We start from the raw sequence: 16,682 nt of genomic DNA on the forward strand, positions 1-16,682 counted from the left end.
ATTTTTAAAGGGCTGGGAATTTAAATGACTTTACAGCTTGATAGTTTTACAGACCTAATTCACCCTTCATGAGCATTTATGTTTTCCTCGAAAAATTCCTGATTCCCACACAGTGGATTAAGGCCCTAGCTACAGCAGCAGTGGGGTTTGTTTGAACTCAGCCCTGCTAGTTCGGGTTTCCCACATGTGTGAGTCATACCCGGTCCCCATTCTCCCACCGGTGAAAATGAAATCTGTCAGAAATGGGAACGGGACCTCCGAATCCGGCTCCCGCCCACCATTTTTAAAGGTTCGGCCTTTGGTGTTGGAAAACTATCCAAAGAGCTAGTGATTTTTATTCAAAGCTTCAGAAACCAGAAAACTGTTGTTTTTTTCAGCCAGAAGAATCAAGGGACTTTGTATTATCAGTTGCTTATTAAACAATGCTTTGCTGCCAGCAAACTGATTTAGTAGAAATGTTGTTCGTACAACTGTTTGCCTGACATTCTACGATCCTGCGACAGTGTAAATAGCCAAAATAGAAGGCTATTTATAGAAGAGTAAAGAGTGGCTGGTCAGAGTTACATGACTAAGCCCTGCCAACCAGTTCAAGTCTGAACGATTTGTTTATTAAGGGCTCACATGTCTCCCTGTTTGGATTGAATATTACACCATCGTCCAGAGAAGTGTCAGTTCTTTTTTCTTTCCGGGAGTGGGACATGAACCCACAACCTTCTGACTCAAAGGCGAGGGTGCTATGAACTGAGCCACAGCTGATGTCTCCCTGTTTGGTGACAGCACCTATGGTGTCACCTCCTAGTTTTTGCAGCCATTCGTAAGGGAGCAAAGGGAATTACCAAGGTAGAGCTGACACACTTTAAACTTAAAAGTAATTTTTATATTATAAAACATGTCGAATTTTTGTACGGCGGTGTAAATAATGTTTGTTTTGAATGATAGTCAAGAGCACAGCAAATTGATGCACTCGAGCAGTAGAATTCACTCAGTCATTCAAATTCTACACCTAATGAGTTTTTAATTATAGCTGCTGGAAACATTATTTCTAGAAAGCAGGAAGATTGGCCTGAAGTGGTTATGGTCTGAGCATATTGCTGCTGACCCGTTTTCCCTTTGCAGAAGACAAAAGTAGCTTTTGAAATCGGGAGGGGGGGGGAGAAGAGAGAAAGATTAAGTTTTTTATTATCATTTACTGTAGCTTACAAAAAACGTCAGTTGTTCAGTTAAGATTGATATCCAATGTTCCATTTAGATATTAATTCTGAAACTTTTCTTTATACTTTCACAGTAGCAGTTCTGTTTTTGTGATCACGCAAGAGTTTTGACTGTTTTCCCCCCGTATAGTGCATTTTCTTTTACCCATGACTTGCTTACATGTTCAAAATTTAACATACAGTCCAAGCCCTGTTTTGGTGAAAGATACAGATAAATTCAGTAAATGTAACGAAAGACTTGGCATCATCAAAGTCTCGGTTTGTTTCAGACATCGAAGGATGCAAACTTTTTTACTCATCACTTAAATGTCACCTAGGATGTATGGGTAGCTGCCACATTCTCCACTTCCTACTTTGTGTGTCGGCCATCACTCAGTTGGCAGCACTGTCACCTCTGAGTCAGAAGATTCTGGGTTCAAATCCCACTTTGGGTTGCGAAGACAAAAATTAGGTTGATGCTCTAAGTGCAGCACTGAGGGAGTGCTGCCCTGTTGGAAGTGTCGACTTTTGGATCAGACGTTAAGCCGAGGTCCCCATCTAGCCTCTTAGCTGGATGTTAAAGGTCGTGTGGCACGATTACAAGGAGAGACAGGGGAGTCATCCGCAGTGTTGTGGCCAATATTTATCCCTCAATCAACATCACAGAATAGTGTATGTGGCCATTATCATATTGCTGTTTGTGCGAGCTCGCTGAACGCAAATTGGCAGCAGTGTTTCCTACATTACAATAGTGGCTGCAGTCCACTTCATTGGCACTTCCAGACATCCGGTGGTCATGAAAGGCACTATATAAATGCAAGCCTTTCTTACTTTAAAAGAGCAGTGAAGTTTTACCAACTTGTTTTCTGGTAGGTACATAACAAAAAAACCACAGAGATAGTAAAGCTGACTCCAACTGTAATAGATGAGCAGCAGGTTACATTTATCTTTTTAAACAAAATACGAACCCAAAATGTAAATGGCTTTGGATCATCTTTGTATGTTTTCCTTCCTGTCTCGTTTGGACATCTTACTGAATGACTGTAAACTTTCTGCGTCAACAGTTCAATAGGAAATACTAGACGTTTGTAAAAAGATTTTAAATTATGCTGAGCACTAAAGAAAGGAAGAACTTTCCTTATGATATCCAAAGACACCACTCTTTTGAAGTACAGGACTGGATTTTATAGGGGGTGGATGTGAGGAGACAGACTGCTTGACCACCCCACCCCACCCCACCCAGCCACCAGAAGGAAGTTAGGTCCCCAAAAGACTGACTTTTCATAAGCCTGTCCCGCATCGATAGCATATCTCAGTGAACAGGAAATCCCACCCTCAAAAGCTGCCGGCCTATCAGATTGACCGGCAGCTCTAGCAGTTGCAACAGTGCCAGAACTCAGTCGTGGGTGTTGCTGGGACTACAAGGAGGCGCAGGAAGAAGAATGATGGCTACCAGGGTGAAGTACGTCCCAGGGTTTTAGGGCAAGGTAGGATCACAGAGTTGGGAGAGGAGATGGGGGGGCCGGGTTTTGGAGGCAGACGGGAACGAAGAGGCGGGGCTGACATCTTGGGGAAGGAGCTCCCGATGTGCACAACGCACCAGCTGATTGATGATATCCTCGCCCCCCCCCCCAACTTCCTTTAGGTCTTTTCAAAGATGCCCTTTCAGAAATGGTCTTTGCCCTCTGGCCTGCCTGCCACTGCTCAGTGCTTTCATGTGCTAAAGCTTTTACTGTAATAAACTCACTAAAACAACATAGGCTGAACATTACCTAGTAGGAAAGTAACACACTAAACTACAGAAAAGATATTCCCTAGTAACTTTTTAACCCATCCAAAAACTCCTACACCATATTTTCACATTACACCGCACCCTCCAAAGACATATCATGGGCAGAATTTTCTGCCTGTCGGGTGGGCGGGCCATCCCAATCTCTGGCGGGCGGGGAGCCGATCCCCGCCGGAGAAGCGGGTCCCGCTGCCATTTTACGTGGGTGGGCCCACCCAGCGTGATGTCCGGCGGGAAGCGCCATGCGCTTCCTGTGCGGGCGGGTAGGATTCCCCAAAAGCGGGAGTGCGCTCTTGCAAGCATGTGCGCAACAGAGCGCACATCTCCCTGGGGCTAAGTGCTGCCTCAGGGAGATCGATGACACTTTGAAAAAGATTAAAAATAGAAAAAAAAAATTCCCTAACATGTGCCCCTCATGTGACAATGTCACATGAGATGGGACATGTTCATGATTTACATAATAACTTTATTAAAATGTTTAAAACCCTACATGAAACCTCGTCCCGCCACTGGATGAGGTTTCATGTTTTCCCTATTTGCCGCCGGGGCTCCTGGCCTGCCCGCCAACCTTAAGATTGGACGGGCACGTCTTTTAATTGTTTAAATGATCCTGTTAATGGCCTCAATTGACCATTGACAGGTCGGCGGGCCCGCAGCTGATTTTGCTGCGCCCCCACCTTCCTGAAAATTTAAATGGGGCGGGGTGACGTCGGGGGTTCCGCTCAACATCATCCCACATCATTTTACGTGTCGGCGAGTGGGCCCCACTCCCCGCTTGCCAACGGCAAAATTCTGACCCATGAGTTTAAAGTCCAAAGCTTCCCCAGATTCTAACAGAATCTCTTCTACTTTTCCTCCCCAGGGTGAATCTTCCAGTGTCCTTTCAAACATAGTCCACTTCTCCCACCCTTTGAACGCAATTGAATGGAATTTCAATTGCAAGGTATCCTCTGGTGATTCCGTGGTCTTTAACTCTTCACAATCCTTGCTCCCTTGAATAAGGGTCCCGTCCTCACCAGCCCTTTGCTTGTTGATTAACCCAAGAGCAGTCCTTTTCTTCCACCTGGCATAGTAGCACCTGCTGTGGGTCTTCTTCCCCAAAAATCTCATCTGACTGCCTCTGAGAGCCTCTTAGTCTCGAGTAGGCACAGCACGCAAACACAGTGCTGCACAATCACTGTCTTTCTTTCTTCTCTCTCTTGAAGGACAAGGTAGTACACAATAGAAGGGATCAGAGCAGATGCGGCAGGGGAGCAGGACTCCTGAATCACCAGAGTAGTACAGATGTTTTAAGTTTAAGGACAGCAGTGCTTCTCACTGTCTGTCTCAGTGAGAGACTTTATTGATGGCAGTAGAGGCAGACTGAGGACCTTAATTGCCAATTAATTGGGCAGTTAAGGGCCTCAGTAGGCCAAACGGCGAGTGACCTAGTGAGCGACATAGCCACCCTCTATATTTTGGGGAGCAGGTCAGGGTGGGTGGGTAGGACGTTGCCTGTGCATCCGACATGTGTCCCCCCACCAAAAATACACCCGCCAGGGTCTGTAAGATCCAGCCCATGGTCACTGTTGTAATGTAGAAAATATGACAGACGATTTAGACACAACAAGATCCCACAAATAGCAGTAAAATAAATAGCCATATAATCTGCTTTAGAAATGTGGCTTTCAGGGTGCATATTGGTCAGGACACTTGGAAAACTCTCCTGCTCTCCTTTGAATGGGACCTGGGATATAGTGTGTGTGCAATGAAAGGGCAAATGGGGATCTTGACTTATCATCTCATTTGAACCTCCAACAATGTGACACTCCCTTAACACTGCACTGAAATATTGACCTGGATAATAGACCATGTATCTGGAATGGTGCTTGAACCTATGTCCTTCTGACTCCGAGGTGAGACTACTACTACTGAGCCAAGTTTAACACTAGGATTAAACAAAGATGCTGTTGTAATGTATTGAATTCTGCCAAGACTCAAGTAGCAATATACGAATTGTGTACATCTGTTTTTTTATTCCTGAGATATGCCACTAATTCTTGTGTGTGGAACCATAATTGATTTCTTAAGTCATTAGAATTATTGTTCACCACACTTAGAAATTCTGCCCCATAAAATGTATGAAGTATTTGTCGAAAATGTTGGGCAGGATTTTACAGCCCCTCCTGCCTGGCCGGATATTACAGTCCCACCGAACTGAATGGAGATTTAAATATCTTGCCGCATTCACCAGGATGAGACACACCTTGGCGGGGCCATAAAATCCTGGCCATTGCCTCTGCCGATATTATAAAATGGTGTTTTTGTTCTGAAAATTTAAAATATTTTTCTACTCAAAGCATTAAATATGCTTTGTAGCCCAAGTTGATATGAGCTGGTAGACACTGTTCTGCTAAAACTGGAGACAGTCTGATACAGCCCATGTTAGTTACTGCTGAGATAAAAGTTGCAGAGTTGCCCTTATGACTCTCTGGATGACTTTGAACCCAGGGATCCCAGGTACAAAGGTACATAGGGCTGAGTCAGGATTACATCATCGCACTGACACTCTGCGTTGCCAAGAAACAAGTGCACAAATTGAAACTGGCACCACGCTTTCATTTCTGCTGCAGTGATGCCAGAGCCTCCACGTTATGGTATCTGCTACTGGGGAGGTGAGTGGCTTTACTAATTCATCTCCAAAATGCAGTTCTTGAACTGTAGTGGCATCACTTAGCTTTTAGTTTGGGAGTTCCAGCCATATTAGATTAAACCAGGGATCACCTTACTATCACATATTTGTTTACTTGTCTTTCCATCTTGTCCTGCCTCATATAATATGCAACAGGCGAATGTAGGAACTGAAAGTAAGACCACATATTTTTGCTGTGAGTATTGGTTCGTTTTGAACAGTTCTTTTTAGCTGGTTTACTTGGTCCCATCTGTTTATACAGTGCTCTGAAGAAGAGTCATACGGACTCGAAACGTTAACTCTGTTTTTGTCTCCGCAGACGCTCTCAGACCTGCTGAGTTTTTCCAGCATTTTCTGTTTTTATTTACGCCTATACAGTGCACTTGCTGGCATTCCATCTTTCACTATTGCTCGAATTGCACGAGAGATATAATGAGAACATGTTTCCAAGTAAATACTACAGTTCTGAGAGTGCGTTGTATATTTGTGGTGAGGAATAGAAATTCAGGGAAATTAAGATTTTTACTGGAAGATCACTGTGTTACTATGAAACGCAACTTTTTTTTACTCAATTCTGATGCTATCATAGGAAGCAGCATTCAGTTTGTTCAACCCAAAGTTGCTAAAATGTTCTGCCATGTTACAAGGACTGCAGGTTGTGTAAAATAATTCCCATGGTGAACTTTCTATGAATAACTTCTAGCACAAAGCCAACACGCCTAGCAACCATTTAAATGATTTTTGTTTTATTTCGGCCTTGTTTACTAAACACTATTGCACCCTCACAGAGAACGATTCATGGGTTCAAATTCTTCTGGGGATGTAGGGAGTTTATATTGTGAAATAAATCTCCTATTGACTGTTCTTTTGTGGACTGTTTAAAAAAGGCGCTACCGTCATGGCTTAACAAGTTTATTGAGTGAGTAATTGAGCCACACTCACCAGGAAAGACCCAGGGTGTTAAATTAGCTGATTACAGGCCGGGGTGACAAAACAAGTATTAGAATTAGGTTAGTAAGAAGAAATGCTGGCAGGGTTATTGATTCTGATTACTATCCAGTGACACGGAAAACCAAAAATGCTTACAGCACAGATGGAGGCCCTTAACCCATGGTATCTGATGGAGTAATTCATCTCAATCCCACTTCCTCTCTCTCTCTCTATCTCTCTCTCTCAATAATCAGGCACGTTTCACTTTTACAAAGATTGATCCATTTTTCTTCAAATGATGCCTAGGCCCTTGTTTTGATGCTGCGGCAATTTGCTCTGAGTTTAATACGGACTTTTGTTTAAAGAATAGGGAACTGAGATTATTTCAACCTGAGACAGTGACTAGGGAGGGGGATGGTTTCAGTGCCAAGGGCATGGAGTTTGTGAAAGGGGCCAAAAATGACGGCTCCGCTCTTGCCCACGTTTAGCCGGAGAAAATTGGAGCTCGACTAAAAATGGCGAGCTTGTCGATGCAAGGGTGTGAAGACAAGTGGCTATGTCCTCACGTGGATATGTGAATAAAACAAAGGGTCAGGCAAGGTCATTTCCTTTATATACTGGAAACCTTAAACAATTCAGGGAATGCACTTTAATATGACAATAAGGGCGTGCTTACGAGGAGGGTTTTGGGTTTAGCCAGATGATCATGGAGCTGAACCATTTGCACAAGGACTCGAACACAATGGGCCTGAACGTCCGATTGCCACTTCGCTCCTACTTTCTTACGTGAAATTTCTTTGCGATCCCTCTTTGTCCAACCTTCTAGCCCAGGCTGGGCAAGATCCAGGCAGTGCAACGCGCTCCTGCGGCCTAGCTCCGAGGGCAGCTCAGCCGGATGTAAGGAAGCCATGCTCTTTTTTTTTATGGCACTAGCTGCCGTAAGTCAGGCAAGTTAAAGGTCTAGCCAAGTTTAGAGGTCCTTGACAGGTCAGAGAGAAGATAAGTGTATAAGGGTAAGTGGGTAGGATTTGCAGGGGGTGGGGTGGGGGAGTGGCGGGGGCAAGGGTTGGTGATTAGGCCTCGGTGGGGTTGATTGGGCCTGGGGGAGGGTCAAGGAGCGGCTCAGCCTCGGGGAGGGGTTCAGGCCTCGGGTGGGGGGCTGGTGGTCAGGTCAGGTCAGGTCAGGCATCGGGGCAGAGGGTGTTGGGTCGAGCTTCAGGGAGTGGGGGGAGGGGTCTGGTGGGGTTGGTGGTGAAAGCCAAGAGCCGGGCCCTGGGGGCATTCCCAACGGAGGGCAGGGAAAGAGAGTCCCAAGGGGATGTGGGGAATCCCATGGCGGGAGGGAGTTCCATGGGGTGGGGGAAAAATCCCGTGGGGAGTCTTCATAGGGGGATGCGGGTGGATATTCAGGATGGTCAGGGGATTACTGTGGGGTGCGGGGAGTCCCTGGGAGTTTGGTTGTATGGGAGAAGTTCCATGGGAGTTGGTCTGGGTACGTATAATAATTGCCCAGAAGTTAGAAGTGAATAATTTAACCCTTCTAACTTTTTCTGGGTAGCTATTGATGTAACACAATCAGAACCATCCAAAACTTGCGATTTAAATCACATTTCTTTGGATGGTTCCCAGTGCAGGGCAATTACCCAATGGAAGTTTGCACTTGCCAGGCTATTGCCATGCAAACCTTACCTGGGAATTTCCGGCAGTGGGTGGGTATTTCCAGCACATCTTTGGGATACCACCCCCCCCCCCCCCCCCCCCCCCCCACCTCAGTAACACTGCCCTGGGGTGGGCCGATCGCCGCCATTTTACGCCTTAATTGGCCCGCTCAGCGTAACCCGCAGCCGGTAGCTCCGAGGGCTACCTGTGTGGGTCGAGGTAGGAGGGAGAGTGGAGCATGCGCGCAAAAGAGCGCAGCAATCTCCCTGAGGCAGCTCCGTGCCTCAGGGAGATAGAATGGGTGACAAAACTTATAAATAAATAAAGTAAAAGCTTATTTAAACATGTCCCTTCACGTGACAGTGTCACACGAGCTGGGGCATGTTTGTGAAGTCAAGAAAATGTATTTATTCATTTTATACAAGCTTCAGGAAACCTCATCCCGCCCGTGGATAAGGTTTCCTGAAAAACGCGAAGGCCGCTTAGGCTCTTCGCCTGCCGCCAACCTTAAGGTCGGACGGGCAGCATTGTTAACAACTTTAATTACTTTTTCAATGGCTATAATAGGCCGTTGACAGTTCGGCAGGTGCCCAGCCACCTCCAGCGCTGGCCCGAGGATCGGAATATCGGAATGACGCGGGGTGATGTCGGGATGCATGCCCGACATCATCACGCATCGGTGTGTCAGGCCCACCCCCGCATGCCGACAGCAATATTCTGCCTCTGGACATTTCAAAACAACATGAGGGAGCGTTACTTTGTGATGGAGGTGCTATCTTTCAAATTAAATTTTAAACCAAGACTCCCCCCCTCTATTTAGTTAAAAGTAAAAGATCCAGTTTTGTTTGTGGGGCCATGCCATATATAAATTGGCTGCCATCTAAGCCTACATAATAACAGTGGCTACACTTCAAAAATAATTAATTGGCTTTGAAGTATAGAAGGATGTCCTGAAGAGGCGTATCAGTGCAAGTTCTTTTTCAACACTGGTGTTTCCAGAGATTTGTAACTCTTTGTGCTTCTAGCACCTTATATGTGTGCAGAATTTCACAATGATCACTCTGACCAGAGGCAAAGTGCACACTTCATCGTTGTATCCTTCCATCTATACACCCCTCTCATGATCGCTCACAGGTGGAGTTACCCAAAATTGATCTTGAAGCAGATTCCCAGAGGTCTCCTAAGGCCTTTGTGATTTCTTTATTACACTGCCCCAATGGTGCTGAGTCCTAACTGAGCTCTCCCTTAGCGGCAGGATCTTTTGGAGGCCAAAATAAGTTATTCAGACATGTGAGAGGCGCCTGAAAAATCTGCATGCGAACTACTGTGTGGGGCTTCAGCTTCATTCTTCACAGGTTTAGACCTATCTTCAAACCCTTAGTTTTTGTTGCCTCATATTTTCATTTTGAAAATAGTAGGGTCTTTTTAAATTGTGTTTTTGCATGCTGAACGAGTGATCCTCGTGGTCAGGTAATATATATGTTGCATTTGGGAGCTGGATTTGGTAATCCTAAGACTATTTTCAAATCTTTGATGAAAATTGTTTGAATTCCATTTACCTCAAGAAATTTTGGTGCCAACGTTTGATCTGCTTCTTCATTCTTCCCTTCTGAAGAGGAAATATTTTCTACATTTTGTAGAGCTGTAACAGAGAGAATCGGAGGCATTTACTTGTCCTATGGATGCTAAAACAGAGAAATTTATTTTCAAGCAGCAAGTTTCAGGTTATGGAGTATAGGAGAATACATTTATTGATGCTGCACTTTAGCTGGCTGTGAACCATCAGGCAAGCTAAAGGATAGTGCTATTCAAGATGTGATCACCTTCTTACACAATCCAAAAGGATTCTGTGTTCTTAATACAGTGACATAAAATAGCCTGCATGCTTTCGCGAAGCATTAGTGCCTTCATTTATCAAATTCAAGCAACAAGCCTTTAAGGCTTTCTGTGCTTCATGCTGACATTAGAGTTAAGTTATTGCACTGATCTCAACTTACGATATTACTATCACATGATGCTGTAGGTCTGTATGTGGAGTAACTGTGTTTAAGGAGAGCCATACTTACTGTCTGTAAACTTGTATTTTTCCTCATTTGTTCATTTTCCACTTAAAGCTTCCTTCCTCTTTGTGTTTTTCTGACTTTGGGTGTTTGGAGTTTATCATTTTAGTGCATGTATCTCCATGCTGTGCCAACATGGTCTTTGTACAGAGGAAGTGAGGTATCACAATGCACAATTATAATCCTATGAATTGTCCCATTTTAGGTGATTGCTTGTTCTTTTGTACATGGAAGATGAACTACATTTAAAAAACAAGAAGTCCCACCCTCAATATAATAATGACATAAAAATATAACACGCTACATGGACTGCAGCGGTTCAAGAATGCAGCTCACCACCACCTTCTCAAGGGCAACTAGGGATGGGCAACACATGCTGGCCCAGCCAACGAATCCCACATCCCATGAATGAATAAAAAAAAACATTAGAACAATATGGAACTAACTTTTCTCTATTGCTAAGCATTATCAGTGCCTAACATAACAGGATTTAAATTGATATTTTTCTTTATGTTTGCCTTACTGCAGATTGAAAATATTGATGTGTGCCTGAGTTTCCTGGCTGCCAAAGGAGTAAACATACAGGGTCTTTCTGCAGAAGGTAAGAAACCACTCTACGTAACATATTTTCAAATTAACTATTGTTATTGTTCAAAATAGTTGCCTATTGACCTGGCAACTCTAACCCAATGGGCTCCCATCAGTCTTAGTTATAATTTTCCATATTAAAATTATTCTCAATAAGTGAGTTCCATAAAATCTCATAATCCATCAAAGGGAAAATTTAAGGAACTACTCTTGAGGCTATAGTCAAAATTCATTCCAGGTAAATCAAAGCAACTGTTTATTATTCCATTACTTACCTGGTTAATACACAAAATCTATGGCAGAAAACCAGGTACCCGCTGAGACGGTGTGGATGTGACTTCTGTTGAAGATCAGTCGTCTTTGTTCCGATAACTTTGAGCAAACTCTAAAGCCGCGTGAATTCAAATTCGTTTCTTCATCTTTTTTTGAACTCGTACAGCTAGGTTTGGAAATTCGTGCATCATAGTGTTTATTTTTAAACAAAGATTTTAAATCCGTCTCCAAAACCTTTTGAGATGACTTACAGTGATGGCAAACCAACACTCTGGAGGCATGTGGAGGTTACTGAGATGAAAGTCACGCTCAATTAAGGCATCCTTGCAGCATAATTTATTTATTTACTGCTTGCTCGAGATATTTTTAGGAAAATTAACGTACACGTCTCGGAAATCCTTTGGGTAGAAAATCCACTGAAGAGTAGCTTAATTAATTTGAGAAAAAGAAGGCAAAGCCCGAAGCTGATGCTATCTAGTTCCTAACGTTTTCTTTTCAATTTTGTAATTCTTGGTGCTTGTTAAAATTCTGTCATCACAAAAAAATGTGTGTGTATATGTGTGTATATATATATTATATATAATATGTATAAAATACATATGGGAAAAAACTTAAATCAAGTTGTAGGCTGGTGCTTTTCTTCCACAATTTCTTTAAAATATATTCAAGAACCATGCATCATAAGAAAGCTGTTTAGAAAAAAAAGACAGATTTCTGCAAGAGAAAATTAGAGTGATGAACTATAGAGTCATTATGGCACAGAAGGAGACCATTTGGCCCATCAAATCCATGTCAGCTCTCTGTAGAGCAATCTAGTCAGGCCCATTGCCCTGCTCTATCCCTGTAGCCCTGCAAGTTCATTTCCCTCAAATGTCTATCCAATTTGCTTTTGAAATCATTCATCACATCTGCTCCCAATACCCTCATGGGCAGTGAGTTTCAGATTATTACCACTCGCTGAGTAAAAAAATTCCTCTTTACAACCCTCCGCATCTCTTGCTCAAAACTTTAAATCTGAGTCCCCTAGTTCTCTTATAATCAGCTAATGGGAAACAGGGAAAGAGCCTTAGAGGAGAGAGATGGCCTTTTGGAGTTGGATAATGGAAACTCCATTAATTGGCTAACATGCAGAAAATTGACAGAAAACTCACTGATTAGAACATTATCTGATGAAATTCTTTTACTTCTTCTTTGGCCTTTCCCTTTCTCAGAGGGTGGTTAATCTTTGGAATTCTACCCTAGAGAGTAGCAGAGGTTGGGTCATTGAATTCAAGGTTGAGTTAAACAGATTTTTGATCTACAAATGAGTCAAGGGCTATGGGGGGGGGGCAAGCAAAAATTGGAGTTAAGGCCACAATCAGATCATCCGTGATCTTATCAAATGGCTGACTAGGCTTGAAAGACCAAATAGCCTACTCTTACTTCTATTGCTTACGTTCTCCCTTACCAGGCAAAAAAGTGTTCATAACATGAAAGTTAAATACTGTCGTGGCGAAGTCTACCTTTTCTCATCCAACTGCTCATGTGAGAGCTTGGATCGTGAGTTTTGATAGGCTATACCACGATGTCAAATGTCACAGCCAAGCCTGGTCATCAGTGTTATCTGAGTTATGCGGTCTCAGTTGGCCAGTAATAGCCACTGGATTAGGTTCCAATGGCCCTGGGCTAGGCAGCGAATATTAGTAATGCTTCTTGCTCCTGATTCCTATCCAGCAACCGCTCCTAGCAATGCACCTTTGTTGACATGGGTTGAGGATTAGACTGCACTCAGTTGTGATGCCCTGTGATAAAATGGTCCATTCACACCCACTGTGAAGGCTATCTTATGCATTCAGGCCCCTTGAGCAAGATACCTAAGGCAACCTTGTGCTCACAGCAAGGGGTCAAAGCCTTCAAGGGCAGGATGGAGGAGGGAGGAAAGGAGCATGATTAAAATCAATCTCGCCACTACAGTAGTATTAAACTTCTTGTGAATTTCAGTTAACACATTAAATCCTGAATCTAGGTGTTGTATTTATATTGCTTCAGTTTGCAATGAGCACAGTGGCATTAGTTGTCAGTATTTAAATTAAAATAAGGTTTAATTTAAAACAATGCTATGGCACAGTTAAAAGAAATATAGGGCCAGAAGCTTTAGAGTACATTTATTTGTGAATATTGCGCAAAGAATACAGAAAAACGACATTCGTTACGTGAAGTACCAAAACTATTTTATCACGGCTACTTTTAACCGAAACAGATAAACAGAGCCATTATTTTGTGTAACTTTGTGATGATTCTTTAATGCTTGATCTCTTTCAGAAATCCGGAATGGAAATTTGAAGGCTATCCTGGGTCTCTTCTTTAGTCTTTCACGATATAAGCAGCAGCAACAGCAGACGCAAAAGCAGCAGCATCAGTCTGCACTTGTATGTCAGCAGCCAGTGCCTCAGCATCATCACCCTCAGTACCAGTGCCAGGCTGGCCTCCAGCAACAGCAGCAGGCCACATCTTGCAGCCAACCCCACCAACAGGTGCAACAACAGTGCCAACAAAAAGCGCAGCTGGAAATGCAGTCAAGGTTTGCTTTGAATTTTTACATTGATAACCAAAACGCTTCACCATTTGAAAGCCAAGTGTTGCCACTAACGTACACACAACAGGAAATTTCCAAGATACGGGCAGGAGTTTCCACCGGGTTGCGCGCTGGTTTCTCATTCTGGGATTCGCTCGAAAATCAAGTAAACCAGCGCCAAAGATTGCAGGATCTGTAGCACAATTACATCCTGCGCAAATCGAGTTTCTGCAACCCTGGGCGCTGGAATCTCACTAGATGCCAACACTGTCCACAAAACCCACCACACCCCTAAATCAAGTTAATCACCATTTTGCTGATTCCACTAATTGCACTCATTTGCAAACGAGTGTGGAGGCTCTTAAAATTAAATCTTATTTTTAGACACAAAAAGACACGTTTTAAAAGTCTTTGATTTTATTTTACTAAGAAACCGAACACTGTGCACCGATATAACTAGACATTGATTAAAATGTTTATTTTTTTTGGTGATAAACTCATTTTTAGGTGTATTAATAGAGCTGCAGGGAATTTCCACCCTTAAATAGTACAAGGGATATTTTTTAAAGCAAAAATCTTTTTTTTAAAAATTACATTCTAAAACACTGGCTGAGTGCTTTTTGATAGGCTATTCCACAATGTCAGGAATCGCAGCTGAGCCTGGTTATCAGTATCATCCTGAGTTTATGGCAGATTTTAATTTGCTGATATTTGAGTGAAAACTTGAGACACAAAAGAATCACAGGACTAGAGTAATTTTGGATGCAATTTGCATCAACATCGCTGATTTTCCCCAACAATGCTTACCCTGTATTTTTGATAAGGGTGCATGTACTTTGTAAATGTAACATCCATTTTTATCTACTTTGACAGCAAATTGAAGAAATGAGCAAACTGGTAGCACTTTGTTGCCCTTTTGTGAAACGCTGAAATTAAAATGGCATGGCAGTGGCAATATCCTGCTGCTTTAGTGAGAATGTGAGAAAAATCCAGAGCACAAATGGTCCTGCGCCCTCTTCTGCCCAATTTATAGTGGGTTGCCTTAGCCTCGTGGTTATGGTACTGCACTGGTAACTGAGAACCTGTGGGCTCAAATGCCGTTTAGGCAAGTTGTGAAATAGAATTGAATTGAATAAATAAAGAAAAGAACCTTGGAAAACTCAACTGGTTCACTGATGCCACTGAAGGAGTGGTTTGACCTTCCATGTGACTCTAGCTCTACAATATGAACACTCCCCCATGGCGAGTTTGGTGGCAGGGGCATTCAATTGAGTGGGAGGGGTGGGGACCTCACCTCCTTCCTGCCTCCACCTCGACTAAGTCCATGTTGGGAAGGCCCATGAAGGCCTTCCTGTCCAACCACCGATTGAGGCCATTAAGTGAGCAATTAATGGCCATTTAGGGGCTTCATCCCACTACTGCTGGAACCCGTGTGGCGTTGCTTGCAGGTTTCTGGAGGTTGTTGGGAGGGAAGGGGGGGCTCGCTCAAAAGCACTCAGTGCCTGCAGGGAACTGGCATTGGGAAGGGGGTTTCTGCTGACAGCCAACTGTCTGCCCTTGCTTCTGACCTCCCTTACCCTCCACCAACACCCACCCCCACAACGTCCAACCCTCCCCCGTGACCACCACCCCATGACTTGTCTCCGGCCATCACTCGGCTGTGGCCTCAGATCCAGGATTGAGACCAGGCCTTGGGGTGGGTGTCACACTGGCTGCAGCCGCCGCTTCTCCAGTGGCGCTGCTGTTCAGTAGAGCTGCCGGCCTCTGGTTGCGGTCCTTGATTGCGAGGAAGATCCGCTGCTACCCAGTTAAGTGCCTGATTGGCACTTAATTCGGCGGGCCTTCCCGCAAAGAAGCGCCGCAGAGCTCTGATTGGCTCTCCAGCCAGCAGCAGAGATACCCAACACCTCCAATAATTACCAATCTAGGTGTTTGATTGTAACGTTCTAAAGGCAACCAGGGATGGGCAATAAATACTGCCTTGCCAGTATGACTCTCAGTTCAAAAACCAGAAAAAGGGGGTAAATTTTGAAGATGGTAGGAGCCGGTTTCAAGCAATAGCTGGACTGTATGCATTTAGGAATGAAACACTGTCCTTAAATATGTGACGTGACATTAATTCATTGCATAACTATAAAACCTGAGTTTAACATTTTTATTCATTCATGGGATGTGAGCGTTGCTGGCGAGGTCAGCATTTCTTGCCATCCCTAATTACCCTTGAGAAGGTGATCTTGAGCTGCTGCAGTCCATGTGGTTCAGGCACACCCACAGTCGCTGTTGGTGAGGGAGTCCCAGGAAATTTACCTAGCGACAGGGAAGGAACGGCGGTAAAGTTCCAAATCAGGATAGTGTGTAACTTGGAGAGGGGCTTGCAGGTGGCGGTGTTCCCACGTGCCTGCTGCCCTTGTCCTTCTAGGAGATCAGGTCTGCTGTCGAAGGAGATTTTCTGCAGTTCACCTTGTATATGGTAGGTATACACTGATGCCACTGTGCGTTAGTGGGTGGAGGGAGTGAATGTTTAAGCTGGTGGATGGGGGCTTGATCAAATGGGCTGCTTACCTTTCGATGGCGTTGAGCTACTTGAGTGTTTTTGGAGCTATACACATCCAGGGAAGTGGAGAGTATTCCATCGCACACCTGACTTGTGGCTTGTAGATGGTGGACAGGCTTTGGGAAGTCAGGAGATGAGTTACGCACCACAGAATTCCCAACCTCTGACCAGCTCTTGTAGGTACAGTATATATTGTTAAGTTTCTGGTCAACGGGAACCCCAGGATGTTGGTGGTGGGGGATTCAGTGACGATAATAGCCGGAATTTTCTGCTCCCATTTGCAGTGGGCATGTTTGGAGGCGTGAGCGGAAAAATATCACGAGATGGCTCTAGTCGCGTTTCCCGGCGTCGTAAATCCAGGGCGCAATTGCCCCCTCACCTCCTCAGTGGCAGGCCGCGTTTCCTGCCATCAGT

At 44.1% G+C, this 16,682-nt stretch overlaps 1 protein-coding gene across 3 annotated transcripts in view; it reads left to right on the forward strand.

Annotated features, from left to right (window-relative positions):
* The window catches only part of nav2a (neuron navigator 2a), a 465,240-nt gene that overhangs the window by 141,546 nt on the left and 307,012 nt on the right, over positions 1-16,682 (forward strand). For all 3 annotated transcript variants that reach the window (XM_078549510.1, XM_078549511.1, XM_078549512.1), the window contains exons 4-5: positions 10,828-10,900; positions 13,462-13,720. In XM_078549510.1, coding sequence (XP_078405636.1) covers positions 10,828-10,900; positions 13,462-13,720 — 332 coding nt within the window. The remainder of the gene's footprint in view (positions 1-10,827; positions 10,901-13,461; positions 13,721-16,682) is intronic.

Source organism: Cetorhinus maximus, chromosome 9 (assembly GCF_964194155.1).
Source record: "Cetorhinus maximus chromosome 9, sCetMax3.hap1.1, whole genome shotgun sequence".
NCBI lineage: Eukaryota > Metazoa > Chordata > Chondrichthyes > Lamniformes > Cetorhinidae > Cetorhinus > Cetorhinus maximus.